General features: G+C 41.6%; 4 protein-coding genes across 4 annotated transcripts; all 4 read right to left on the reverse strand.

The window, feature by feature from the left end:
- Positions 1–8,587: 8,587 nt before the first annotated feature.
- Positions 8,588–9,391, reverse strand: LOC307029829 (high choriolytic enzyme 1-like; the record flags this gene model as incomplete). The annotated part of the gene is made up of 1 exon (XM_079665916.1): positions 8,588–9,391. The coding sequence occupies one exon, from the start codon at positions 9,389–9,391 to the stop codon at positions 8,588–8,590; it is 804 nt and encodes a 267-aa protein (XP_079522042.1).
- Positions 9,392–12,154: 2,763 nt separating this feature from the next.
- On the reverse strand, positions 12,155–12,958 carry LOC307030531 (high choriolytic enzyme 1-like; the record flags this gene model as incomplete). The annotated part of the gene is made up of 1 exon (XM_079667024.1): positions 12,155–12,958. The coding sequence occupies one exon, from the start codon at positions 12,956–12,958 to the stop codon at positions 12,155–12,157; it is 804 nt and encodes a 267-aa protein (XP_079523150.1).
- Positions 12,959–15,721: 2,763 nt separating this feature from the next.
- Positions 15,722–16,525, reverse strand: LOC307030352 (high choriolytic enzyme 1-like; the record flags this gene model as incomplete). The annotated part of the gene is made up of 1 exon (XM_079666704.1): positions 15,722–16,525. One exon carries the CDS (start codon positions 16,523–16,525, stop codon positions 15,722–15,724), a length of 804 nt encoding a protein of 267 aa, XP_079522830.1.
- Positions 16,526–19,289: 2,764 nt separating this feature from the next.
- On the reverse strand, positions 19,290–20,093 carry LOC307030573 (high choriolytic enzyme 1-like; the record flags this gene model as incomplete). The annotated part of the gene is made up of 1 exon (XM_079667076.1): positions 19,290–20,093. The coding sequence occupies one exon, from the start codon at positions 20,091–20,093 to the stop codon at positions 19,290–19,292; it is 804 nt and encodes a 267-aa protein (XP_079523202.1).
- Between the last annotated feature and the right edge of the window lie 6,648 nt (positions 20,094–26,741).

Consider the following 26,741-nt stretch of genomic DNA (forward strand, 5'->3'; position numbering starts at 1 on the left):
AGCGCCCATCGTACAGGGCAAATGGAAAATGTAACCGGGGTGAAAAGGGTGTGATCTTTACTTAATTATGAATGTTGTTACATCAAGGCTGAAAATTCGTTATTTTTGTATTATATTTGCATTTAATCTTGTGGAAGTGCAGATCCCCTGTCCTCCACCAGGGGGTGCTGCAGCACCCTCAGCACCCCTACTTCCCACGGCCCTGGTCGTGGGCTCTCCACAGGCCATCTACTTCCTTTGCTCCCTTCTGACTCCATTGATTCTGTTCATACACTCCAGCATATTTCTGCATGTCTTTGATGTGTTCAGTGGTTAACTCCTCTTGACTATTAGCCTTTGTACATATCATTTGCTTGCTGTACCCTCCTGCCTTCTTTGCTTCCTTGTCTGCTGCATCATTTCCTCTGGATATTGCATTGTTCAATATTTGATGTCCTTTGCATTTCATTACTGCCACTTTCGCGGGCAACAGTAAAGATGTCAGCAGGAGTTTTAGAGCTTCGGCATGTTTTACTGGTGTCTTAGCAGATGTTAGGAACCCTCTTCTGATCCACTGTGGTCCGTCTATATGCACTGCTCCATAGGCATATGCTGAATCTGTATAGATGTTGACTCGTTGTCCCTCTGCATGCTCCAAGGCTTTGGTGAGTGCCACTACTTCTGCCAGTTGGGCCGAAGCAGGTTGGGGGATGATTTCTGCTTCTATGGTTTGTACATTTTCTCCCTCCTGCCGGATTACTGCATAGGAGGCCACATTCCCGTCATCTCCCTTGTAACAGCAGCCGTCACTGTAGAGAGTGAAGTCTGGTTGGTCCAGAGAATCTGTTTCTAAATCTGATCTTATCTTGAGATCCTTTTGGGAGACGAACTGACAGTCATGGGGTGTGTGCTCTTCCGTGCTCAGTCCTGTAGACATGTTTTTTAAACCACTTTGGTATGTTATGTGTGGTTTCAACAGACTGGTCTGAATCTTGATTTTCCTGATTGGGGAAAATGTGAATGCCTGTGAATTTATGAATGCTACTACTCCATGGGCTGTGTTTACTTTCAATGGGTGGCACATTACCACATGTGCAGTTTTCTCAATGACTTTTGCTAGTGCAGCTAGGTGTCTTGCACATCCTGTCTGGCCCAGTTCTATATTGTCTAGCTTTGAGCTATGGTACATCAGTACCTGTCTCACTCCCCCTTTTTTCTGAAACAGGACTCCATTGACTACTCCACCTGATTCAGAAACATCAAGGCAAAAATCATCGTCATAATCCGGAGTGGAAAGGTGTGCCGCTTGACTCAGGGCTTGCTTCGTCTTCGTGAAAGCTTCTTCGGCCAACAATGTCCACTCGAGAGTGGCTTTTAGATTTCTGTTTCCTGCTTCTGCAATTATGTGTCTCAGTGGTTGTGTCAAATCCACATAGTCAGGTATGTACGTCCTACTGTAACCTGTCAGGCCCAGGAACGCAAGCATTTGTTGCACTGTTTTGGGCTTTGGTTGGGAGAGGATGGAAGTCCGTTGTGCTGGTGTCAGAGTTAGACTGTTTGAGGAAATCATCCTTCCCAGGAATGTAACTGTTCTCCTTGCGATCTGTGTTTTTTCTCTCTTCACCTTATAGCCCACATTGGCCAGTAGGATTAGCAATTGTTGTGTCACAGTCAGACATGTTGCTGCATCTGGCCCGGCTAGCAGCAAATCATCAACATACTGTATCAAAATTACTCCCTCCGGTAGGTGCAATGCACTGAGGTCTTGTTTCAAAGCACTGTTAAATAGTCCTGGGCTATCCTTGTAACCCTGTGGCATCCGATTATAAGTATATCGCTGTCTTTGGTACGTAAAAGCAAATATATCCTGGACTTTTGGATCTAATGGTAAGCAAAAGAATGCATTAGCTAGATCTATCACTGTGAAATATTTGTGACCTGGATTAAGATTTTGTAATGCTACATGTGGATCGGGAACAGGAATATTAGCAGTTTTAGTGACATTGTTGACTTCTCTCAGATCATGGACCATTCTCCATCCCTTGTTTCCAGCTTTTGGTACCGGCAAGATGGGAGTATTCCAATTTGAGCCGGTGTGCCTGATTACTCCAGCCTGCAACAATCCTTGAATGGTGTTTCCTATTCCATCTATTTGTTCTTGCTTCAATTTGTATTGCGGCCGCCAACATGGTTTGTAATTTTCCACCAGTTCCACTAAGACTTCATGATTCACTAATCCAACATCGTAGTCTCCGGTGGTCCAAAGATGTGTAGGCACCTGCATTAGCATTTCTTCTGTGTCCGGATGGTTTGTGTGTTCTCGGCCATGATCTCTGTCCTATTCTTGCTTCTCCAATAGTCCTCGTTCCTGGCTGTTGTTCCCAATCCTCCACATTGTCTGGTCTATTGATCGCCACAGAAAAGGTGATTCTGTCGCCATCCACTCAGTGTTCAATGCAGTCTTTATCATTGCACCCAATGATCTGGACTCAGCTCCTATGGTCATGGCGAGTGTGACATGAGGAACAGCTTCTTCAGATAGATTGTACCATTGTTTTTGTTCTGGTGTGAGTTTTACCGCTGCTGCTACACCCTGCGGTCCTACGTAGATGTCTGCCACAGTCAAATCTTCCATTCTTCCCTCTTTATCTTCAATCCATGCATCTTGATATTCTTCATCTGGTCGCCTAAGATAATTGTACGTACAATGTAGAGGATCTTGCGGGGGCCCATAGGGTCCTAGTGTATTTATCCATGGTTTCCAGGCCATGTATGTTCTTTGGACATGTGGAGTATCGATTTCAGTGGTGATCAGGCGGCTCCAGTACACAGTGGTTGTGTCATTTTCTTCGCCGTTTTCTGGATTTGCTGACATCATCATGATTCTCTGTTGTCCGTCGTATGTCTGGTGGAGTGGTATCTGGCCTGGAAACTGGATTATCAGCCCATCTGGTGTGCATAGAATTCTCGCTCCTGATTTTACGAGCAGGTCTCTCCCCATCAGATTTATGGGACGGTTTGGGGCATAGAGGAAAGGATGTTGCAGGAGCTGCTTCCCAATTTTTGTGACCAATGGTAATGTATATCTCTGTACATAAATTTTTCCCGAGTATCCAACTGTTTTGAGGGTATGATTTGAGAGTGGTGGTGGTTTTCCCTTCAATCTTGTCAAACAGGAAGCTGTGGCTCCTGTGTCCACCATCATTTCCACCTTCTCCCCCTCAATCTCACAGGTGACCATTGGTTCATCTTGGGCTGGAATTACGTCACCTGTGATTGGATCCTCTGGGCCTCCTCATACGTATGGACCACTCCAAGCTGTCAGAGGCATCTGGTTCATGTTTGGCACCCCTCCTCCTCCTGGTTGTCCCTGAAATCCTCTGCCTCCACTAGGCCCTCCCCTCTGTTGATACTGTGAAGGCATGTACATGGGTGCTTGTGGCTGTAGTTGGACAGGGGTATACACAGGCGGTTGCTGTGCTTGGGGATGATACTGTTGTGTCTGGGGCTGTTGAAATTGCGTAGGGTTGTATTGTAAAGATGGTGGTGGGTTTTGTGTTTGTTGATTTGGACAATCTCTAGCCCAATGGCCCGGCTGACTGCATAAGTAGCATCCCTCAAACCGGAAAACTCTTCCTCTGCCTCTTCCTTGGAAACCTCCTCTACCTCTTTGTTGGTTCTGCATCTGATTTTCTGGCACTATCTGAGTTTGAACTGTTTGAGGCGTCTGCACTTCTTTCTCTGTTAGTATGACTTTTGCTGTTACAGCTGGCATCTGCCTTGTCAATTTCTTGTTTGTATTAGCTTCGTTATCTCTCTCAGCTACCTGCATCTTCAATAGTCTTTTCGCCAGTTTCTTTGTGTCTTCATCGTCTTCCACCATTGTTTCCTGGTATTTGATGTCGTGGTGTATGAGATTTAATCTCCATTCATCTGGGAGTTTAGCTTCCAATCCCACGACATCTCACAGGCGTGCCTGCACTGATTTGGGAAGGGCTTTTATGACTGCGTTCTTCCACAACATTATGACAGCTGGCGAAGTGTCATGTCGTTCTCCAGTGCAGTCCTCCCACACTCCTTGACATCTCTTCAGGAAGGCATGCATGTCTTCCCCAGGCTCTTTTCTCAGGCTGTTGAGGGCATGTAAACTGCGTGTTGTTGGGTAAATGTGACGAATGGCAGCCCAATACCTCGACCGGATTTTGTTGAATAAAATATCATCTGGAGAGTTGGTGCATTTAGCCTTGGAATCCACTGCTCTTGCCTCTAGTCTTCCCTCTATCCTTCCAAGCAATGCCCTCATGTCTCCCAAGCACAGGTGGTCTTGGACTGTGTATTTCTCCAGATCATTCACCCACTTCTGTCCTCCTTGGGTGAGTGGAGGTAGTTTGGCCACTAAAGATTCCATGTCCCTGTGAGTCCATGGTTGGTAGTCAAATCCTCTTCCAGCCGCTATCAATGGCATGGAGGTATGTACTCCAGTCCTGGTTCTTTGAGAGGTCTTGTTTTTTTTAGTTTTGGGGCATGTCCCAGAGTAATGTTGCTCATTTTCGTCACTACTAGTATTCTCAGTAGGAGTTGCAAGACTGCGTTGTTGATGTGATTGTTCATGATATGGGGAGTGTACACTGGTTTCCGACTGTGCACCGTCGTCATCTTCCTGTCCTTTGGAATAGTCAGGAGAGTAGTTTGTTCGGCGTGTTGTTTGTGATTGTCCCCATGTTTTTGTTATTTGTAGTTTTCTTTCTTCCTTTTCTTTGTCCTGTCCATGTTTTTCTACCATCATCTCCCGGAATCTCTCCTCTTCTTGTTGTCTTTGTTTGTCTGTCGCACTCCGGACTTTTCCTGATCATCCATTCCTGTGTTTTTTGGTAGTAGCAGAGAGAAAATCGGCATGTCCGAACCTGCCATTGATGATGCCTCAGCACTGGGAGGTTTCTTGTTGGGCTGGAATGACATAGGTGTTCGTAATGTGTTTTGCTGAAGTTGATGCTGTCTAGTCATGTCCTTCAATTCTTGCATTTCGTGTTTGAAAATCTCCCGCAGCTGGTCAGATTTACTGTGTAGCATTCTTACTTCATAGTCCAATTCTTTAACACTTCTTTCTGTGGGGACATCGTCGAACTTCAATATTCCTCCTGAAACATTAAAAGTTGGGGCTTGTACTGAGGCTTCAGAGAACAGTTCTGATTCCGTTATGTAAGGAGGAGGTTTCTGAGGCAGGTCTGGATAGAGCTTTGGAGTTTGGATTATTGGAACTTCTTCTATTTTTTCCGCTGTGTGTTCCTGTTCTAGCGGATTTGGTTTTTGAACGACGTACATGTTTGCCGTCCCAGTTACAGAACACTTTAAATGGAGCATCAGACTTGTAACATGTACTTTTCTTATCTCCGCTTTGTTCATAGCAATCTTTGCAGGTCCATACCAGGAGGGTTGTCCGGCTTTGATCCATGCTTGTTGCTCTCGCAGGTATTCTCCATTCTCATGGTCAATTACAGATTGTCTATGGGCTTTCGTTGGTTCAGGCTGATTATCTGCTGGAAGCAGTCCTCTCGTTTGCCACTGTTCCAACAGTTTCTCATATTGGGTCCATGTCTTCCGTCTAAGATTTGGAACTACAAAAATTGTACAGTGTACAGTATGGTTTTGACTTTGAAATATGAAAATAGAAATCTGCGGTAAAAATCTAAATCCACTGTGTACAGTGCATACCGAAGTGTATGAAATTATGCAAATGTCTCAACTTGTGTTAGCTTCAATAAAGTGGTGTTTGAATATTCTACAGTCTAGGTTATGTTATTATGTAAAGTTTCTCATCTTATAATTAGAAACCACTTTGCAATTCTATTCTGGCGATAAAGCTTATGTTTATTTATAACACTTCAAATTATACTTCACATGGTATGGTGTTTCTTCTATTTGTGTAATAATTCTGTACTACCACCAGAGTGCGCTATTTTAATTTCCTAGCTTAATCCACTAGGGAATAGCTGTTGTGGTGAGTTGTTTTTTAACAAGGAGACACTTATTTTCCTTAAAAGTATCTTTAAAATAGGAAGAACATTACACTATGGTTAAACAACACAGCACGTAACCGCCAAAACACATTTGCAACCAGGAATATTTCAAAAACCGCCAAAACACATTTGCAAGCAGGAATATTTCAAAAACCGCCAAAACACATTTGCCAGCAGCAATACTTCAAATCTTTGAAAATACAACAATCCTTCCCTTTAATATCCAAAAATTGGTTCAGCCTTCTAGTTCCAACTGTGACAAGAAGTATTATTCGTTCTTCACAAGATGGAGGTCAGGAAAATGCCTCATTGGAGTGAAACCAGCTGCATAAGAACAAAGAAAGGAGTGCTTTGAATTTGCATTTCACGAAATGGCGATTGCCCTGTCTTTGTTTTTCCACATGTGGGGTGTAAACAAGATGACACCCGATTATTTCGCACTCTGACCTGTAGACAAAGAGATTTGTCCATGCGGCTCTCAGGTGGGAGTTTAAACAATGGCGAGGTGATCTTTAAACGAACCGTAACAAAGTAAACCACTGGTGTGGTATTATAAACCCTGAAATACAAGCCAAAACAACACTTAGTTTAAAATAACAACATTTCTATCTAGTTTACTATGAAAAAATGGGCTTTATCTTATTGATATCATCACTTAAAGTTAGGAACCCTTACGCACTAGCTATAAACCTGTTCACGTAATATTTGACTTTATAGTCGACTATGGTTAACTGTTGCTATTTGTACACGCCAAACCGGGACCAATATGGAGACCTATCAGCAACTAATAATAGACCGTCGTGTTATTACTGCACTGCTGTTGTAATTCCGATTACCGTAACCCACCTGCAATATCTTTTTTTTAAACAGAACAGTTTTAACCACTGATAAAGGCTTAGACCTTAACCAAGCCTTTTCTTGAAAAGGACTTTCTTTAAAGCACTGACTTCGGTTACTTAAGCCTGAGTTGATTCACTATGCCCTGCTGGTTTTCACTTACTCGGCCCTTAACCGATTCGCTATGTCTCCAGATCTTAACAAAAATCGTCAAATGGGCTATATACCCTTACGTCATAGGCTAACTAACTAGGAACGTAACAAAAGACACCTATGTGAAAACAGCAAGGCACCTATCCGAAGTACAATCTCCACACACATTTATATTTAAAATTCAACACCCACACATGGTTAATAGCATGCAGGGTTAATGGAACAAAAGAAAGTGTGAACTCACCCTGCTTGTGACAAAACAACGCCTCGTGGTTTTAGAGTGATTATTTTATCAATTTGGGTTGTTTTAACATTAAAATGCACAGCTATTTTCAGGATCCGCCGGCTGCCGTCAAACACACAAATCTAACTTTGCCTAGTTTAACTAGTGAAGAATCTTTGTCATAACAGGCATCTTCTTACCGATTGATTTGAGCTCTTGTGTGTCGAATGGCTGCAAGCGTCTCCAGGAAACAGCCGGTTGGTTTTCTCTCCTCGGTCAGCGGGATCACGTCGGGGTCACCAGATTGTAAACTGTGTTCGTTATTCTCCCGTCCAGGAGAGAAGCTTTAAAAGGAGACTAAATGGAGTCTCTGTGAAAGTTCAATTGGGTACTTTAATTTAAAAAGGCGCGGGTTGGTCACAAGCATGACATTGTTCAGTCAGACAAACAGCTGTGATCCGCTCCTCGTTAGGGAAGAGAAGAGCCAGGATCTCTCCTCCGATGCTGTTATATATCCTCTGCTGGCTCCTCCCCGCCAGCCGGCTCGCCTCGTCTCCAATGTCCGTTGTTGCATTTAAACAGAGGATTGGTTCTTTTCACATTCAATATATGCTTAACACGCCTTTTCTCCTCATATTCTCTTTCATCACTTTTCATTTAACACATTCTAAACGCTGTAATCAATACTGTAAAAAATACTTATCGGCTCGTTTGGATTCCGGTCATTACGGATGTTGTCACATGCTAATCTCGTCTGTTAACAATAATGTATTCAAATAAACTGTACCTTCATTTAATATTCAGCATGGTAGTATCTCGACATCTATAGTTGTAGTGTTAAATCAGTAGGCTTCGGTTTGCACCACTCCATATCATTTCGCTACTAAATTCACCTCTTCAGGAAATCGTATATTAGCCACATGCTAAATGCTAACCGTAGATGAAGGATTTTCAGAATAAAAGCTTAACTGCTTGTGCACAAGAATTTCTGGTTTTTCAGTATAAAAGAGCATTAAAACTGACGGCATGTTTAAACTACATTTCCCCATTAAAACATTGATTTTAATTTCTAACAGTTGTAAAAATATAATGGTTATACATGAGATATAACCCGTGAGACTGGGTTGACATATGTGTGTATTTAAAAAAAAAGACACAAATGATGAAAATAATGAGACAGCAATCAGTAATCTCTGCAGCACTTTTATTACAGATAATTTAGGGATATGATGACGGTCATATAATCTGACATTTGAACATTTGAAGAACAGTGAAATATTTGATGTTGATTCCATACGTCACAGTGTTTTTTGATTAATTACAAGAAAAACAAAGCAGAAAAAGTACGATTTTTTTGCATTTTTCATCAGCATTGTTATTAGCAACGGTAGAGCTTGTTGATCCTCACGATGTCCCCGCGGGACATGCCCCTCCTCTGGCCGATCTGGACGTTGGGGTTTGGGATGGGGGTGATGGAGTCCTTCCCCCGCTGGATGGAGAAGGCTGTTTTTCCATAGTGCATGATGGAGCTGTAGTCGTAGGGGGTGTTCAGGTTGTTGGTGTCGTGCCTTTTGAAGTTGTAGGCCATCTGCGGGTTGATGTTCTGCCAGTTGATCCTGACGTATGAGTCGCGGTCGCTCCTGGTCTGTTCGTGCTTGAAGCCCAGAGCGTGGTTGATCTCGTGCTGGATGGTGCCGTGGTAGACACAGCCCCGCCTGTTGAGAGAGAGCACCTGTCTGCCTCCTGTTCTGCCCAGAGAGGAGTAACATCCGCCCTTGTTCTCAATGCTGATGTAGTCGTACTGGTTCCGACGGGGGACGAAGCGGAGGCAGGTCTTGCTGTGGAAGCCATTCATAGCGTTGGTGATCTTCTGTCTCTCCGAGTTGGTGAATTGACTGCTCGTGGTGAAGGGGATCGTCACTAAGCCTCTGGAGCCTTTCTTCCACAGGCAGCTCTGGGACCAGCACTTCATGGCGTTTCTGGTTTTGGGAGCCAGCAGGTCTCCTTCCAGCAGGATCTCATCTGTGGCGTTGTTGGAGGTCAAAATCCTGGTGGTGATGTCGACAGTGTCCTCTTCATCTACTTCTTCTTCTTCATCTTCTTCGATTCCTTCCTCCTGGAGAGGAAGTGCCTGAGAGAGGCCGAGCAGGAGCAGCAGCAGCAGGCTGGCAGATGGAGTCATCTTCAGGGTCGGTCTGGAGGCTGTGGAGCTGCTGTGGAGAGATTTCTTGAAGCATGATGTTTGACCCGGTTCAGTCTAGGGTCTTTATACTCTCCTCTACAGGTGTGTCTGCAGGAGGATTATGGGTTGGTGTCTACACTGCTAGGCCTGAACAAACCTCTGAAGGGAGGACTCCACAGACAAACCTGCTTTTTAAACATGTTTGTTACTTCTGGTCATTAGATGGATAGCCTCAGCTTTATGTTGGATTTATTTAAAGAGACACTTTTCATGTTCCTCAGACAATAAGACCTCACATTAGAACCTCTTTGCCAAACTAACCCTAAGAAGGGTAATGTACGTTTAAAACTTGCAAGTGAGATCTTTTTTCCAAACATTTTTATTGATTGTATTATTTCAAAATCGTTTTTTATACTAATAGACATACACTATTTGGACAGGAACAGATCATTTATGCCAAACAAATACAAACAGCATCTGAATATTTGGAGACTGATCTGTCACTGGGTTGACACTTTGTATACAGTAAGGGTCATTACCAAGTGAAATAAAAAAACACACAGACATCTTTAACTACTAAAATCAAGATAATTCCCTTTTTACATTTGTGGCAAAAGTTGATGTCATGTGAGCAAAGGTTAAGAATTATAGTAAAAGGAAGCTCATAAGCTCAACACGTCAGGTCTTGGCTTATGTTTGCCATGTCTGCAATCTTAGGTTAGCATGCAAGTATGCTAACGTTTTTTAAATGAGTAATACACCTACAGTACAGCTGAGCGAGGCCAATGGGAATGTCATTAGTTTTTGAGCTCTTTGGGAAAATATCAAAGTATAGGACCAATAAAAGTGTTGGCCTGATGAATGAGCTTTAGGAAAAGTCTGATATCAACGCAAGTGATTCAAATGTATTGTTAGGGGTCATGAATATGTGCAACAAATATCATGGCAATACATTCAACTAGCTGTGAAAATAAACGTGAAACTTAACAATCACAGTTTTAAGCACCTGGTCAACATTGTGAATTCAAACAGAATAACGTGTTTAAGATTTTTGCAGCAAAAACGACTTGGTTAGGTTAAGGAAAGGATTCTGGCTTGGGTTACATATTTTTTTACGTATTAAGTGACTTATAATGAGTCAATGTATTCAGTTATGTCTTCACACATGACACCGACAGCTGTCTCCTGGGTAAAATGTATGTCTTATTTGACCCGTCCATACATCCACCCATTAACCACCCATATACCCCCCCACACACCCCACACCCTTTGTCTGCATGGACTTGTTGCTCCTTTCACGACATTATCTTACCTCATTTCCTCCTTTGCTACGTCATTATTAGACCACTATAGATCCACATCGTATTGTATTTGTATCGGTGGGCAAACATGTGAATAAATAACAAAGGCCTTCTGAACCTACTAGAAGGTAAAGCAGATCCTTTCTAACCCATATCCATGAGGCAGCTGACGTCAGCATTCCTACAGGCAGGCTGCTTGCATAATTAACAACACCAGAAGTCCTATAAAAAAACTTAACTGCTGCTCTGGAAGTCGTTCAAGATACCTTTTAACCATCTGGATGAAAAGTTCAAGATATGTTTGTTGCAAGTAAAAAGATCACTGGGTTCTTTAATTTTGTTGAAATTGTTTTATGCTGAGCTCTGTGGCCCAAATAATATGGTTATACATGGGTTGTAAAAATATAATGGTTATACATGAGAGGCAGGACTGGGGGCTGACTAACAGTCAGTGATGTTCATCCTCAATTCATTTTTGTTCAGTTTTGATCAGAAAAGTTTTTCAGTGCAAGATAAAGCTTGACATTAATTGCAGGATTGTAACTTTCACCTCACGATCCAATACTGATACAAAAATACAGAAATACACAATTCCTGTGTGACTTTACAGTGAACTGAAAATGATAAGATGAATACATGCACCATGTCGGCATTGCATTCATGAGCATGTGTGTGTATCTTTTTTAAAAGACACAAATGATGAAAATAACTAGACAGCAATCAGTAATCTCTGCATTACTTTTATTACAGATCATTTAGGGATAATACAAATGTAATAATACATAAAAACAAGGATAATTGTGTGTTATTGTTGAGTAAATAACAGTGTGTTATTTGGAAAAGAATAACAAATTAGAAGGAAAAAAAGATTTTAAAAAATACAGATTTAAGTATTTTGAGGCTCCAAGCCCAATTTATTTTCCTCACAGACGAGAAATAAAGTCAGACATTATACGATTTCAAATAAAAACAATAATTGTGGCTTGATATTGAGTAAGGAGATGTTTTTATGAACCCTACAGCTTCCGGTCTTCCAAGACCCGACAGGACAAAAATACGTGTTGCAGGCACGAAACAAACTACCAATATAAATACATTGCTTTTAAAATCTTTCTGTGTGACACGAAAAAAAGGTGAAAATCGTGTTGGTGAACACGAATCAATAGATTAAATGTTGTGACTAAAACACAAAATGCCGTGAGACTGGGTTGACATATGTGTGTATTTTAAAAAAAAGACACAAATGATGAAAATAATGAGACGGCAATCAGTAATCTCTGCAGCACTTTTATTACAGATCATTTAGGGATATGATGACGGTCATATAATCTGACATTTGAACATTTGAAGAACAGTGAAATATTTGATGTTGATTTCATACGTCACAGTGTTTTTTGATTAATTACAGGAAAAACAAAGCAGAAAAAGTACGATTTTTTTGCATTTTTCATCAGCATTGTTATTAGCAACGGTAGAGCTTGTTGATCCTCACGATGTCCCCGCGGGACATGCCCCTCCTCTGGCCGATCTGGACGTTGGGGTTTGGGATGGGGGTGATGGAGTCCTTCCCCCGCTGGATGGAAAAGGCTGTTTTTCCATAGTGCATGATGGAGCTGTAGTCGTAGGGGGTGTTCAGGTTGTTGGTGTCGTGCCTTTTGAAGTTGTAGGCCATCTGCGGGTTGATGTTCTGCCAGTTGATCCTGACGTATGAGTCGCGGTCGCTCCTGGTCTGTTCGTGCTGGAAGCCCAGAGCGTGGTTGATCTCGTGCTGGATGGTGCCGTGGTAGACACAGCCCCGCCTGTTGAGAGAGAGCACCTGTCTGCCTCCTGTTCTGCCCAGAGAGGAGTAACATCCGCCCTTGTTCTCAATGCTGATGTAGTCGTACTGGTTCCGACGGGGGACGAAGCGGAGGCAGGTCTTGCTGTGGAAGCCATTCATAGCGTTGGTGATCTTCTGTCTCTCCGAGCTGGTGAATTGACTGCTCGTGGTGAAGGGGATCGTCACTAAGCCTCTGGAGCCTTTCTTCCACAGGCAGCTCTGGGACCAGCACTTCATGGCGTTTCTGGTTTTGGGAGCCAGCAGGTCTCCTTCCAGCAGGATCTCATCTGTGGCGTTGTTGGAGGTCAAAATCCTGGTGGTGATGTCGACAGTGTCCTCTTCGTCTACTTCTTCTTCTTCATCTTCTTCGATTCCTTCCTCCTGGAGAGGAAGTGCCTGAGAGAGGCCGAGCAGGAGCAGCAGCAGCAGGCTGGCAGAGGGAGTCATCTTCAGGGTCGGTCTGGAGGCTGTGAAGCTGCTGTGGAGAGATTCCTTGAAGCATGATGTTTGACTCGGTTCAGTCTAGGGTCTTTATACTCTCCTCTACAGGTGTGTCTGCAGGAGGATTATGGGTTGGTGTCTACACTGCTAGGCCTGAACAAACCTCTGAAGGGAGGACTCCACAGACAAACCTGCTTTTTAAACATGTTTGTTATTTCTGGTCATTAGATGGATAGCCTCAGCTTTATGTTGGATTTATTTAAGGAGACACTTTTCATGTTCCTCAGACAATAAGACCTCACATTAGAACCTCTTTGCCAAACTAACCCTAAGAAGGGTAATGTACGTTTAAAACTTGCAAGTGAGATCTTTTTTCCAAACATTTTTATTGATTGTATTATTTCAAAATCGTTTTTTATACTAATAGACATACACTATTTGGACAGGAACAGATCATTTATGCCAAACAAATACAAACAGCATCTGAATATTTGGAGACTGATCTGTCACTGGGTTGACACTTTGTATACAGTAAGGGTCATGACCAAGTGAAATAAAAAAACACACAGACATCTTTAACTACTAAAATCAAGATAATTCCCTTTTTACATTTGTGGCAAAAGTTGATGTCATGTGAGCAAAGGTTAAGAATTATAGTAAAAGGAAGCTCATAAGCTCAACACGTCAGGTCTTGGCTTATGTTTGCCATGTCTGCAATCTTAGTTTAGCATGCAAGTATGCTAACGTTTTTTAAATGAGTAATACACCTACAGTACAGCTGAGCGAGGCCAATGGGAATGTCATTAGTTTTTGAGCTCTTTGGGAAAATATCAAAGTATAGGACCAATAAAAGTGTTGGCCTGATGAATGAGCTTTAGGAAAAGTCTGATATCAACGCAAGTGATTCAAATGTATTGTTAGGGGTCATGAATATGTGCACCAAATGTCATGGCAATACATTCAACTAGCTGTGAAAATAAACGTGAAACTTAACAATCACAGTTTTAAGCACCTGGTCAACATTGTGAATTCAAACAGAATAACGTGTTTAAGATTTTTGCAGCAAAAACGACTTGGTTAGGTTAAGGAAAGGATTCTGGCTTGGGTTACATATTTTTTTACGTATTAAGTGACTTATAATGAGTCAATGTATTCAGTTATGTCTTCACACATGACACCGACAGCTGTCTCCTGGGTAAAATGTATGTCTTATTTGACCCGTCCATACATCCACCCATTAACCACCCATATACCCCCCCACACACCCCACACCCTTTGTCTGCATGGACTTGTTGCTCCTTTCACGACATTATCTTACCTCATTTCCTCCTTTGCTACGTCATTATTAGACCACTATAGATCCACATCGTATTGTATTTGTATCGGTGGGCAAACATGTGAATAAATAACAAAGGCCTTCTGAACCTACTAGAAGGTAAAGCAGATCCTTTCTAACCCATATCCATGAGGCAGCTGACGTCAGCATTCCTACAGGCAGGCTGCTTGCATAATTAACAACACCAGAAGTCCTATAAAAAAACTTAACTGCTGCTCTGGAAGTCGTTCAAGATACCTTTTAACCATCTGGATGAAAAGTTCAAGATATGTTTGTTGAAGGTAAAAAGATCACTGGGTTCTTTAATTTTGTTGAAATTGTTTTATGCTGAGCTCTGTGGCCCAAATAATATGGTTATACATGGGTTGTAAAAATATAATGGTTATACATGAGAGGCAGGACTGGGGGCTGACTAACAGTCAGTGATGTTCATCCTCAATTCATTTTTGTTCAGTTTTGATCAGAAAAGTTTTTCAGTGCAAGATAAAGCTTGACATTAATTGCAGGATTGTAACTTTCACCTCACGATCCAATACTGATACAAAAATACAGAAATACACAATTCCTGTGTGACTTTACAGTCAACTGAAAATGATAAGATGAATACATGCACCATGTCGGCATTGCATTCATGAGCATATGTGTGTATCTTTTTTAAAAGACACAAATGATGAAAATAACTAGACAGCAATCAGTAATCTCTGCATTACTTTTATTACAGATCATTTAGGGATAATACAACTGTAATAATACATAAAAACAAGGATAATTGTGTGTTATTGTTGAGTAAATAACAGTGTGTTATTTAGAAAAGAATAACAAATTAGAAGGAAAAAAAGATTTAAAAAAATACAGATTTAAGTATTTTTAGGCTCCAAGCCCCATTTATTTTCCTCACAGATGAGAAATAAAGTCAGACATTATACGATTTCAAATAAAAACAATAATTGTGGCTTGATATTGAGTAAGGAGATGTTTTTATGAACCCCACAGCTTCCGGTCTTCCAAGACCCGACAGGACAAAAATATGTGTTGCAGGCACGAAACAAACTACCAATATAAATACATTGGTTTTAAAATCTTTCTGTGTGACACGAAAAAAAGGTGAAAATCGTGTTGGTGAACACGAATCAATAGATTAAATGTTGTGACTAAAACACAAAATGCCGTGAGACTGGGTTGACATATGTGTGTATTTTAAAAAAAAGACACAAATGATGAAAATAATGAGACGGCAATCAGTAATCTCTGCAGCACTTTTATTACAGATCATTTAGGGATATGATGACGGTCATATAATCTGACATTTGAACATTTGAAGAACAGTGAAATATTTGATGTTGATTTCATACGTCACAGTGTTTTTTGATTAATTACAGGAAAAACAAAGCAGAAAAAGTACGATTTTTTTGCATTTTTCATCAGCATTGTTATTAGCAACGGTAGAGCTTGTTGATCCTCACGATGTCCCCGCGGGACATGCCCCTCCTCTGGCCGATCTGGACGTTGGGGTTTGGGATGGGGGTGATGGAGTCCTTCCCCCGCTGGATGGAAAAGGCTGTTTTTCCATAGTGCATGATGGAGCTGTAGTCGTAGGGGGTGTTCAGGTTGTTGGTGTCGTGCCTTTTGAAGTTGTAGGCCATCTGCGGGTTGATGTTCTGCCAGTTGATCCTGACGTATGAGTCGCGGTCGCTCCTGGTCTGTTCGTGCTGGAAGCCCAGAGCGTGGTTGATCTCGTGCTGGATGGTGCCGTGGTAGACACAGCCCCGCCTGTTGAGAGAGAGCACCTGTCTGCCTCCTGTTCTGCCCAGAGAGGAGTAACATCCGCCCTTGTTCTCAATGCTGATGTAGTCGTACTGGTTCCGACGGGGGACGAAGCGGAGGCAGGTCTTGCTGTGGAAGCCATTCATAGCGTTGGTGATCTTCTGTCTCTCCGAGCTGGTGAATTGACTGCTCGTGGTGAAGGGGATCGTCACTAAGCCTCTGGAGCCTTTCTTCCACAGGCAGCTCTGGGACCAGCACTTCATGGCGTTTCTGGTTTTGGGAGCCAGCAGGTCTCCTTCCAGCAGGATCTCATCTGTGGCGTTGTTGGAGGTCAAAATCCTGGTGGTGATGTCGACAGTGTCCTCTTCGTCTACTTCTTCTTCTTCATCTTCTTCGATTCCTTCCTCCTGGAGAGGAAGTGCCTGAGAGAGGCCGAGCAGGAGCAGCAGCAGCAGGCTGGCAGAGGGAGTCATCTTCAGGGTCGGTCTGGAGGCTGTGAAGCTGCTGTGGAGAGATTCCTTGAAGCATGATGTTTGACTCGGTTCAGTCTAGGGTCTTTATACTCTCCTCTACAGGTGTGTCTGCAGGAGGATTATGGGTTGGTGTCTACACTGCTAGGCCTGAACAAACCTCTGAAGGGAGGACTCCACAGACAAACCTGCTTTTTAAACATGTTTGTTACTTCTGGTCATTAGATGGATAGCCTCAGCTTTATGTTGGATTTATTTAAGGAGACACTTTTCATGTTCCTCAGACAATAAGACCTCACATTAGAACCTCTTTGCCAAACTAACCCTAAGAAGGGTAATGTACGTTTAAAACTTGCAAGTGAGATCTTTTTTCCAAACATTTTTATTGATTGTATTATTTCAAAATCGTTTTTTATACTAATAGACATACACTATTTGGACAGGAACAGATCATTTATGCCAAACAAATACAAACAGCATCTGAATATTTGGAGACTGATCTGTCACTGGGTTGACACTTTGTATACAGTAAGGGTCATGACCAAGTGAAATAAAAAAACACACAGACATCTTTAACTACTAAAATCAAGATAATTCCCTTTTTACATTTGTGGCAAAAGTTGATGTCATGTGAGCAAAGGTTAAGAATTATAGTAAAAGGAAGCTCATAAGCTCAACACGTCAGGTCTTGGCTTATGTTTGCCATGTCTGCAATCTTAGTTTAGCATGCAAGTATGCTAACGTTTTTTAAATGAGTAATACACCTACAGTACAGCTGAGCGAGGCCAATGGGAATGTCATTAGTTTTTGAGCTCTTTGGGAAAATATCAAAGTATAGGACCAATAAAAGTGTTGGCCTGATGAATGAGCTTTAGGAAAAGTCTGATATCAACGCAAGTGATTCAAATGTATTGTTAGGGGTCATGAATATGTGCACCAAATGTCATGGCAATACATTCAACTAGCTGTGAAAATAAACGTGAAACTTAACAATCACAGTTTTAAGCACCTGGTCAACATTGTGAATTCAAACAGAATAACGTGTTTAAGATTTTTGCAGCAAAAACGACTTGGTTAGGTTAAGGAAAGGATTCTGGCTTGGGTTACATATTTTTTTACGTATTAAGTGACTTATAATGAGTCAATGTATTCAGTTATGTCTTCACACATGACACCGACAGCTGTCTCCTGGGTAAAATGTATGTCTTATTTGACCCGTCCATACATCCACCCATTAACCACCCATATACCCCCCCACACACCCCACACCCTTTGTCTGCATGGACTTGTTGCTCCTTTCACGACATTATCTTACCTCATTTCCTCCTTTGCTACGTCATTATTAGACCACTATAGATCCACATCGTATTGTATTTGTATCGGTGGGCAAACATGTGAATAAATAACAAAGGCCTTCTGAACCTACTAGAAGGTAAAGCAGATCCTTTCTAACCCATATCCATGAGGCAGCTGACGTCAGCATTCCTACAGGCAGGCTGCTTGCATAATTAACAACACCAGAAGTCCTATAAAAAAACTTAACTGCTGCTCTGGAAGTCGTTCAAGATACCTTTTAACCATCTGGATGAAAAGTTCAAGATATGTTTGTTGAAGGTAAAAAGATCACTGGGTTCTTTAATTTTGTTGAAATTGTTTTATGCTGAGCTCTGTGGCCCAAATAATATGGTTATACATGGGTTGTAAAAATATAATGGTTATACATGAGAGGCAGGACTGGGGGCTGACTAACAGTCAGTGATGTTCATCCTCAATTCATTTTTGTTCAGTTTTGATCAGAAAAGTTTTTCAGTGCAAGATAAAGCTTGACATTAATTGCAGGATTGTAACTTTCACCTCACGATCCAATACTGATACAAAAATACAGAAATACACAATTCCTGTGTGACTTTACAGTCAACTGAAAATGATAAGATGAATACATGCACCATGTCGGCATTGCATTCATGAGCATGTGTGTGTATCTTTTTTAAAAGACACAAATGATGAAAATAACTAGACAGCAATCAGTAATCTCTGCATTACTTTTATTACAGATCATTTAGGGATAATACAACTGTAATAATACATAAAAACAAGGATAATTGTGTGTTATTGTTGAGTAAATAACAGTGTGTTATTTAGAAAAGAATAACAAATTAGAAGGAAAAAAAGATTTTAAAAAATACAGATTTAAGTATTTTTAGGCTCCAAGCCCCATTTATTTTCCTCACAGATGAGAAATAAAGTCAGACATTATACGATTTCAAATAAAAACAATAATTGTGGCTTGATATTGAGTAAGGAGATGTTTTTATGAACCCCACAGCTTCCGGTCTTCCAAGACCCGACAGGACAAAAATATGTGTTGCAGGCACGAAACAAACTACCAATATAAATACATTGCTTTTAAAATCTTTCTGTGTGACACGAAAAAAAAGGTGAAAATCGTGTTGGTGAACACGAATCAATAGATTAAATGTCGTCACTAAAACACAAAATGCCGTGAGACTGGGTTGACATATGTGTGTATTTTAAAAAAAAGACACAAATGATGAAAATAATGAGACAGCAAACAGTAATCTCTGCAGCACTTTTATTACAGATCATTTAGGGATATGATGACGGTCATATAATCTGACATTTGAACATTTGAAGAACAGTGAAATATTTGATGTTGATTCCATACGTCACAGTGTTTTTTGATTAATTACAGGAAAAACAAAGCAGAAAAAGTACGATTTTTTTGCATTTTTCATCAGCATTGTTATTAGCAACGGTAGAGTTTGTTGATCCTCACGATGTCCCCGCGGGACATGCCCCTCCTCTGGCCGATCTGGACGTTGGGGTTTGGGATGGGGGTGATGGAGTCCTTCCCCCGCTGGATGGAGAAGGCTGTTTTTCCATAGTGCATGATGGAGCTGTAGTCGTAGGGGGTGTTCAGGTTGTTGGTGTCGTGCCTTTTGAAGTTGTAGGCCATCTGCGGGTTGATGTTCTGCCAGTTGATCCTGACGTATGAGTCGCGGTCGCTCCTGGTCTGTTCGTGCTTGAAGCCCAGAGCGTGGTTGATCTCGTGCTGGATGGTGCCGTGGTAGACACAGCCCCGCCTGTTGAGAGAGAGCACCTGTCTGCCTCCTGTTCTGCCCAGAGAGGAGTAACATCCGCCCTTGTTCTCAATGCTGATGTAGTCGTACTGGTTCCGACGGGGGACGAAGCGGAGGCAGGTCTTGCTGTGGAAGCCATTCATAGCGTTGGTGATCTTCTGTCTCTCCGAGCTGGTGAATTGACTGCTCGTGGTGAAGGGGATCGTCACTAAGCCTCTGGAGCCTTTCTTCCACAGGCAGCTCTGGGACCAGCACTTCATGGCGTTTCTGGTTTTGGGAGCCAGCAGGTCTCCTTCCAGCAGGACCTCATCTGTGGCGTTGTTGGAGGTCAAAATCCTGGTGGTGATGTCGACAGTGTCCTCTTCGTCTACTTCTTCTTCTTCATCTTCTTCGATTCCTTCCTCCTGGAGAGGAAGTGCCTGAGAGAGGCCGAGCAGGAGCAGCAGCAGCAGGCTGGCAGAGGGAGTCATCTTCAGGGTCGGTCTGGAGGCTGTGGAGCTGCTGTGGAGAGATTCCTTGAAGCATGATGTTTGACTCGGTTCAGTCCAGGGTCTTTATACTCTCCTCTACAGGTGTGTCTGCAGGAGGATTATGGGTTGGTGTCTACACTGCTAGGCCTGAACAAACCTCTGAAGGGAGGACTCCACAGACAAACCTGCTTTTTAAACATGTTTGTTATTTCTGGTCATTAGATGGATAGCCTCAGCTTTATGTTGGATTTATTTAAGGAGACACTTTTCATGTTCCTCAGACAATAAGACCTCACATTAGAACCTCTTTGCCAAACTAACCCTAAGAAGGGTAATGTATGTTTAAAACTTGCAAGTGAGATCTTTTTTCCAAACATTTTTATTGATTGTATTATTTCAAAATCGTTTTTTATACTAATAGACATACACTATTTGGACAGGAACAGATCATTTATGCCAAACAAATACAAACAGCATCTGAATATTTGGAGACTGATCTGTCACTGGGTTGACACTTTGTATACAGTAAGGGTCATTACCAAGTGAAATAAAAAAACACACAGACATCTTTAACTACTAAAATCAAGATAATTCCCTTTTTACATTTGTGGCAAAAGTTGATGTCATGTGAGCAAAGGTTAAGAATTATAGTAAAAGGAAGCTCATAAGCTCAACACGTCAGGTCTTGGCTTATGTTTGCCATGTCTGCAATCTTAGTTTAGCATGCAAGTATGCTAACGTTTTTTAAATGAGTAATACACCTACAGTACAGCTGAGCGAGGCCAATGGGAATGTCATTAGTTTTTGAGCTCTTTGGGAAAATATCAAAGTATAGGACCAATAAAAGTGTTGGCCTGATGAATGAGCTTTAGGAAAAGTCTGATATCAACGCAAGTGATTCAAATGTATTGTTAGGGGTCATGAATATGTGCACCAAATGTCATGGCAATACATTCAACTAGCTGTGAAAATAAACGTGAAACTTAACAATCACAGTTTTAAGCACCTGGTCAACATTGTGAATTCAAACAGAATAACGTGTTTAAGATTTTTGCAGCAAAAACGACTTGGTTAGGTTAAGGAAAGGATTCTGGCTTGGGTTACATATTTTTTTACGTATTAAGTGACTTATAATGAGTCAATGTATTCAGTTATGTCTTCACACATGACACCGACAGCTGTCTCCTGGGTAAAATGTATGTCTTATTTGACCCGTCCATACATCCACCCATTAACCACCCATATACCCCCCCACACACCCCACACCCTTTGTCTGCATGGACTTGTTGCTCCTTTCACGACATTATCTTACCTCATTTCCTCCTTTGCTACGTCATTATTAGACCACTATAGATCCACATCGTATTGTATTTGTATCGGTGGGCAAACATGTGAATAAATAACAAAGGCCTTCTGAACCTACTAGAAGGTAAAGCAGATCCTTTCTAACCCATATCCATGAGGCAGCTGACGTCAGCATTCCTACAGGCAGGCTGCTTGCATAATTAACAACACCAGAAGTCCTATAAAAAAACTTAACTGCTGCTCTGGAAGTCGTTCAAGATACCTTTTAACCATCTGGATGAAAAGTTCAAGATATGTTTGTTGCAAGTAAAAAGATCACTGGGTTCTTTAATTTTGTTGAAATTGTTTTATGCTGAGCTCTGTGGCCCAAATAATATGGTTATACATGGGTTGTGTAAACTGTGTTCGTTATTCTCCCGTCCAGGAGAGAAGCTTTAAAAGGAGACTAAATGGAGTCTCTGTGAAAGTTCAATTGGGTACTTTAATTAAAAAAGGCGCGGGTTGGTCACAAGCATGATATTGTTCAGTCAGACAAACAGCTGTGATCCGCTCCTCGTTAGGGAAGAGAAGAGCCAGGATCTCTCCTCCGGTGCTCTTATATATCCTCTGCTGGCTCCTCCCCGCCAGCCGGCTCGCCTCGTCTCCAATGTCCGTTGTTGCATTTAAACAGAGGATTGGTTCTTTTCACATTCAATATATGCTTAACACGCCTTTTCGCCTCATATTCTCTTTCATCACTTTTCATTTAACACATTCTAAACGCTGTAATCAATAATCTAAAAAATACTTATCGGCTCGTTTGGTTTCCGGTCATTCCGGATGTTGTCACATGCTACTCTCGTCTGTAAACAATAATGTATTCAAATAAACTGTACCTTCATTTAATATTCAGCATGGTAGTATCTCGACATCTATAGTTGTAGTGTTAAATCAGTAGGCTTTGGTTTGCACCACTCGATATCATTTCGCTACTAAATTCACCTCTTCAGGAAATCGTATATTAGCCACATGCTAAATGCTAACCGTAGATGAAGGATTTTCAGAATAAAAGCTTAACTGCTTGTGCACAACAATTTCTGGTTTTTCAGTATAAAAGAGCATTAAAACTGACGGCATGTTTAAACTACATTTCCCCATTAAAACATTGATTTTAATTTCTAACAGTCCCTCCTTACACACCTAAAAGGTGTGTATAATACTGAAATCAATGAGTTCTTCATCTGAACTTTGCATATTACATATCTCATATTAACAAAAATACAATCAAATGGAATGGTTTTACAGCCGGCTTTACAAAAATACAAAATAAATTCTTGTCTGTGTTCAAACATAAAAGTTTTCCCTTGTTCATAACTTCTAGTGTTTACATTCAATATCATTCTTCAAAATAGCAGCAATGGCTTGGTATCAGAACATTTCTTCGTCCCTCCTTTCACAGAAACCGTTCTCATACCACGCTCAGTGTTAAGGCACTTGTTTTTACAAAGTGAAAAGAAACAAACCATTTTAGAATAGCAATGATTTTTACAACATGAGATCCACCATATTAGAATAGCATAAAATAGTAAAGTCAAATAAAATAGACCATCTGGTTGTAGTGTAAAATAAATTGGAGCTTAAAAATATACTATCTTGGAATAGTATAAAATAAATTGAAAATAAAAATACACTATCTTGGAATAGTATAAAATAAATTGAAATGGATTTGTTCCATGGTTTCATTTTGCTCACTTCTTCTTATGATATCATTTAAAGAATCACATTGGCTGGACATTCATCGAACAATCTCATCTCTGAACATCCATATCATTTAACATCATTCAAACTAACTCATCATTTTCATCAACATCTGTATACGGGGGTGGATCGTCCTGTTCTACTAACATTGGAAACTGTCCCCCCATTTGATATTGACCCCTAGCATATTCCTGGTTGAGGGCCCCATTAATCAGTCGGTTTGCACAAGCGCGGATGCAGGTTGAGAAACAACAACTACACAGTGCCAATGTCACGATCACACCTGAAACAGAGATCAGTCCATTTAGTAAAAAACCCTTGTACTTCCCCAGCCAACCATCCAAGAAATCCTCGAGGGGGTTCTTCTCTATCCCACTGTTGTCTGCTAACTCCATGCTCAAAGTAGTGAGTCCTTTCAGAGCCTTGGTTACCGATCCATCAGGTGAGGTATTGTTTGGGATGAAAGTACAACATAATGTTCCAAACATTTTGCATACTCCCCCTTTTTCTGCCAACAACATATCTAGGGCCACTCTGTTCTGCAAAGACATCTGGCTGGTCTTGTCCAGTTGTTCACTTAGTCCCTTCATCGCATCCTTGGAGTCATTTATGAACCTCTGCTGATTGTAGTAGATATAGTTAATCCAGTCCACGTTCTTATTTATGGTGGGCCAAAGAAAAATGGATTCCAACCCTGCTAAGATCTGGTTTCTAGCTTTAAACTCATCTGGGACTCCCCTGGGCACCCCTATGTTGTCAATGTACACAGTGGAATCAAAACTCCCTCTACAGACTGACCTTTTGGCTCTAGTTGCTTTGGGTTGGACCGCCATGTTTATCAGTTGCTCGGCCGTCATTGGTACTGCATAGAAAGGCATCACTAGCTGTACCAGAGCACAGGTCCCTGTCCAATCCCGTGGTAAAACTGAGAACAGGGTTTTAGTACCACAATACCACCACACATCTGTTCTGGGATACTGCCTGATGGGCATGGCTATACCTGGGAGAAAATCCTGCTGGCTTAAAATCGTTGTAGAATTGCACCACTTCTACCTACTTCTAAACCTTTTAGGTAGTCCCTTGCAGTGCTTGAATTGGGCCGGTACTCACCGGTACGCAGTACCGGCACTTCTGATTTTTACCCATGCGGTACCGGCACTTCTTACTAAAATGCCGGTACTCAGCCGCCGGCAATATACGTATATATTGTAAACGCAACGCAGCGCAAATGTGGGTCTGACTCTGTCTCACAGAGGGTGACTGGCTGTCTACATGACGTGGCCTGCCGACATTGCCACTTTCATACAGATCATACTAATGCCCTCGATTGGTCTCTTTGTGTCATTCAAGCTCGGGAGGGTGTGTGTTGGTGTATGTGTGGCGCGAGCGAGCGAGAAAGCGCGCGCACCGGTTACGTGTATTGTTGTTAGCATCTGGTGCTAGCTAGCTGCGCTAACGGATATAAGGAGCTGTTAAAACAACAAGATGGAGGGAGAGTCCTTTGCTGTCAGACTGAGAGGCTGATAACTACAGCTCTGGTGAGGTAAATTACTCTTTTGAGTCTTTAGATAGTTAACTTAGTTTAAGTTATCTCAGTGGGTCTCAAACGGTTCGGTCACCATTTATGTAAACACATATTTCCATTTGAGGGGGTAGTGATTAGTAAAATATGCATGAATAATACAAACAAAATGTTAACTAGGTGAAAAAAGGTAAGATAAACTTGTTGAGAGCCAAAACTAGTCTTTGCTGTTGCCTCAAAGAGGAGCAGGGGGGAGAGGAGGGAGACAGGAGAGGCCGATTCAGGAGCCCAGACACACTCACAACTATAAATGAACCAAAAACAAATAAATAAACAAGTTTCAATGTTTTTTCATATTGGATATTGTATGTTATTGGTTATGGCCATTTACTTATGATTTTATGATTATTTAAATGTATACATTTTTGTTTCATATGGGTGTGGTCTCTTTATTTCCCCCTCAAAATGCACCAGATTGATGCATTTAAGTCCAACATTTAAAAAAAAATCTTACCGGGGGAGCATGCCCCCGGACCCCCCTATAGGATTTGAGGCCCGGCCCCAGTATTCACAAATAGATTTGCATTTTTTTAAAATAGTAACCCATCTCCATATGTTTATTTTTGCGTAGTAGATTTAAACTAGAGGGCTATCACTTTGTGCAGCAACGCTATTGACAAATAAATCCAGCAAAATGACACACAAAACTGGTAGTGGCCTCAGGGACGAGGAGTCATTTAACCAGCCAGTAGGAGTCAAGCTTTACTTTCTTTTATATCCATAAAGAAAAAGTAAGTCTGTTTACAGTTGTTTCATTATGGATGTTGAGAGGTATCCATATATCTCTTCATTTTGCTCTCAAAGTGCACCAGATTGATGCATCTAACTTCAATATTTAAAAAAAATGTTCCTGGGGGAGCATGCCCCCGGATCCCCCTAGACTAGAGGGTGTCAGGTCCACTCCCCACTTATAAAAATAGCACTTTCCCACTGCACCCCCTCTAATCTCAGATGCACCCTGAGTCATTTTGTTTAAGTACAGTGAGCCTTTCTAAAATATACAGTAAAGAGACAAACCCACCAGCATTATAGGATATACTATGACTTTGTGCCAAATACTTGTTGCTGATTTAGAGTACTGGCACCTTTTTTATTCCAATTCAAGCACTGGTCCCTTGTGATGCAATCATAAAGTCCCTCGTAAGATGTGAAATCAGGTGGAATGTCATTCATTTTTACCACTGGATATTTTTGTGCAATGTCGACACAATCTGCTGGGGATTTTTTCCCATAGAGTTTGTACATACAGAGCTGTTCTCTTGGGTTATTGTGGGCGTTAAATGGAAATGGCACTGTTCCCAAACTTGGTCGGGCAGCCGCACAAGCCAGACAGTCCGCCATCTTGCTCTGCTTAACAGAATAAACAACCCAGTCTAACCAGGAATTTGTGTCCTCGTATCCTGTTTCTACTGCTATGACTTTCTGTATAGAGGTCGTACTCAGATAGGTGACCAATGGATTGTTCACAGATTTAGCAGGGAGTATTTCTGGTTCTCGTTTAAAAGGGGATTCAGTATATATTGGGGCGAGATCAGGAATTATATCAGCTGGTGGGTCAATTATTTTCACTAAAATTGATCCCATTGGGTCATTTCCTGGAACTTCTATCCCCATCAATAAATGGAATGCAGTGACGTCTCCCTTTTTCTTGAAATGGGGAGTGAGTGCGCTTTTAAAAGCAATTATTATTGGATTATGTTTGTTCATGCCTCCACTATGGCGACCTTTGGAAAAAGATAGCTGAGACCTAAACGTCAACCCAGGGGGATTGTTATTTCCTTCTGCCCTAGCACTCCAATATACCTTCTCTGAACTGGGACACCATGAATTATCATCTGGCCGTCCCCAAGCATGAATGCACCCATAAACGTCATGGCCTGTTTTGTCTCGCAGCTCTCCACATACAACCACATCACACACATCAAGACTGACCGTAACCGCTTCACCTCTGGGGATGAGTATTTCTAACCCTTCCTCCTGTCTCTCCGCTGTTCTTTTGGCTCTGGGGATAAATGGAAGTCTAT

The sequence above is a fragment of the Notothenia rossii genome (assembly GCF_949606895.1).
Source record: "Notothenia rossii genome assembly, chromosome: 2".
In the NCBI taxonomy this organism is placed as follows: Eukaryota; Metazoa; Chordata; class Actinopteri; order Perciformes; family Nototheniidae; genus Notothenia; species Notothenia rossii.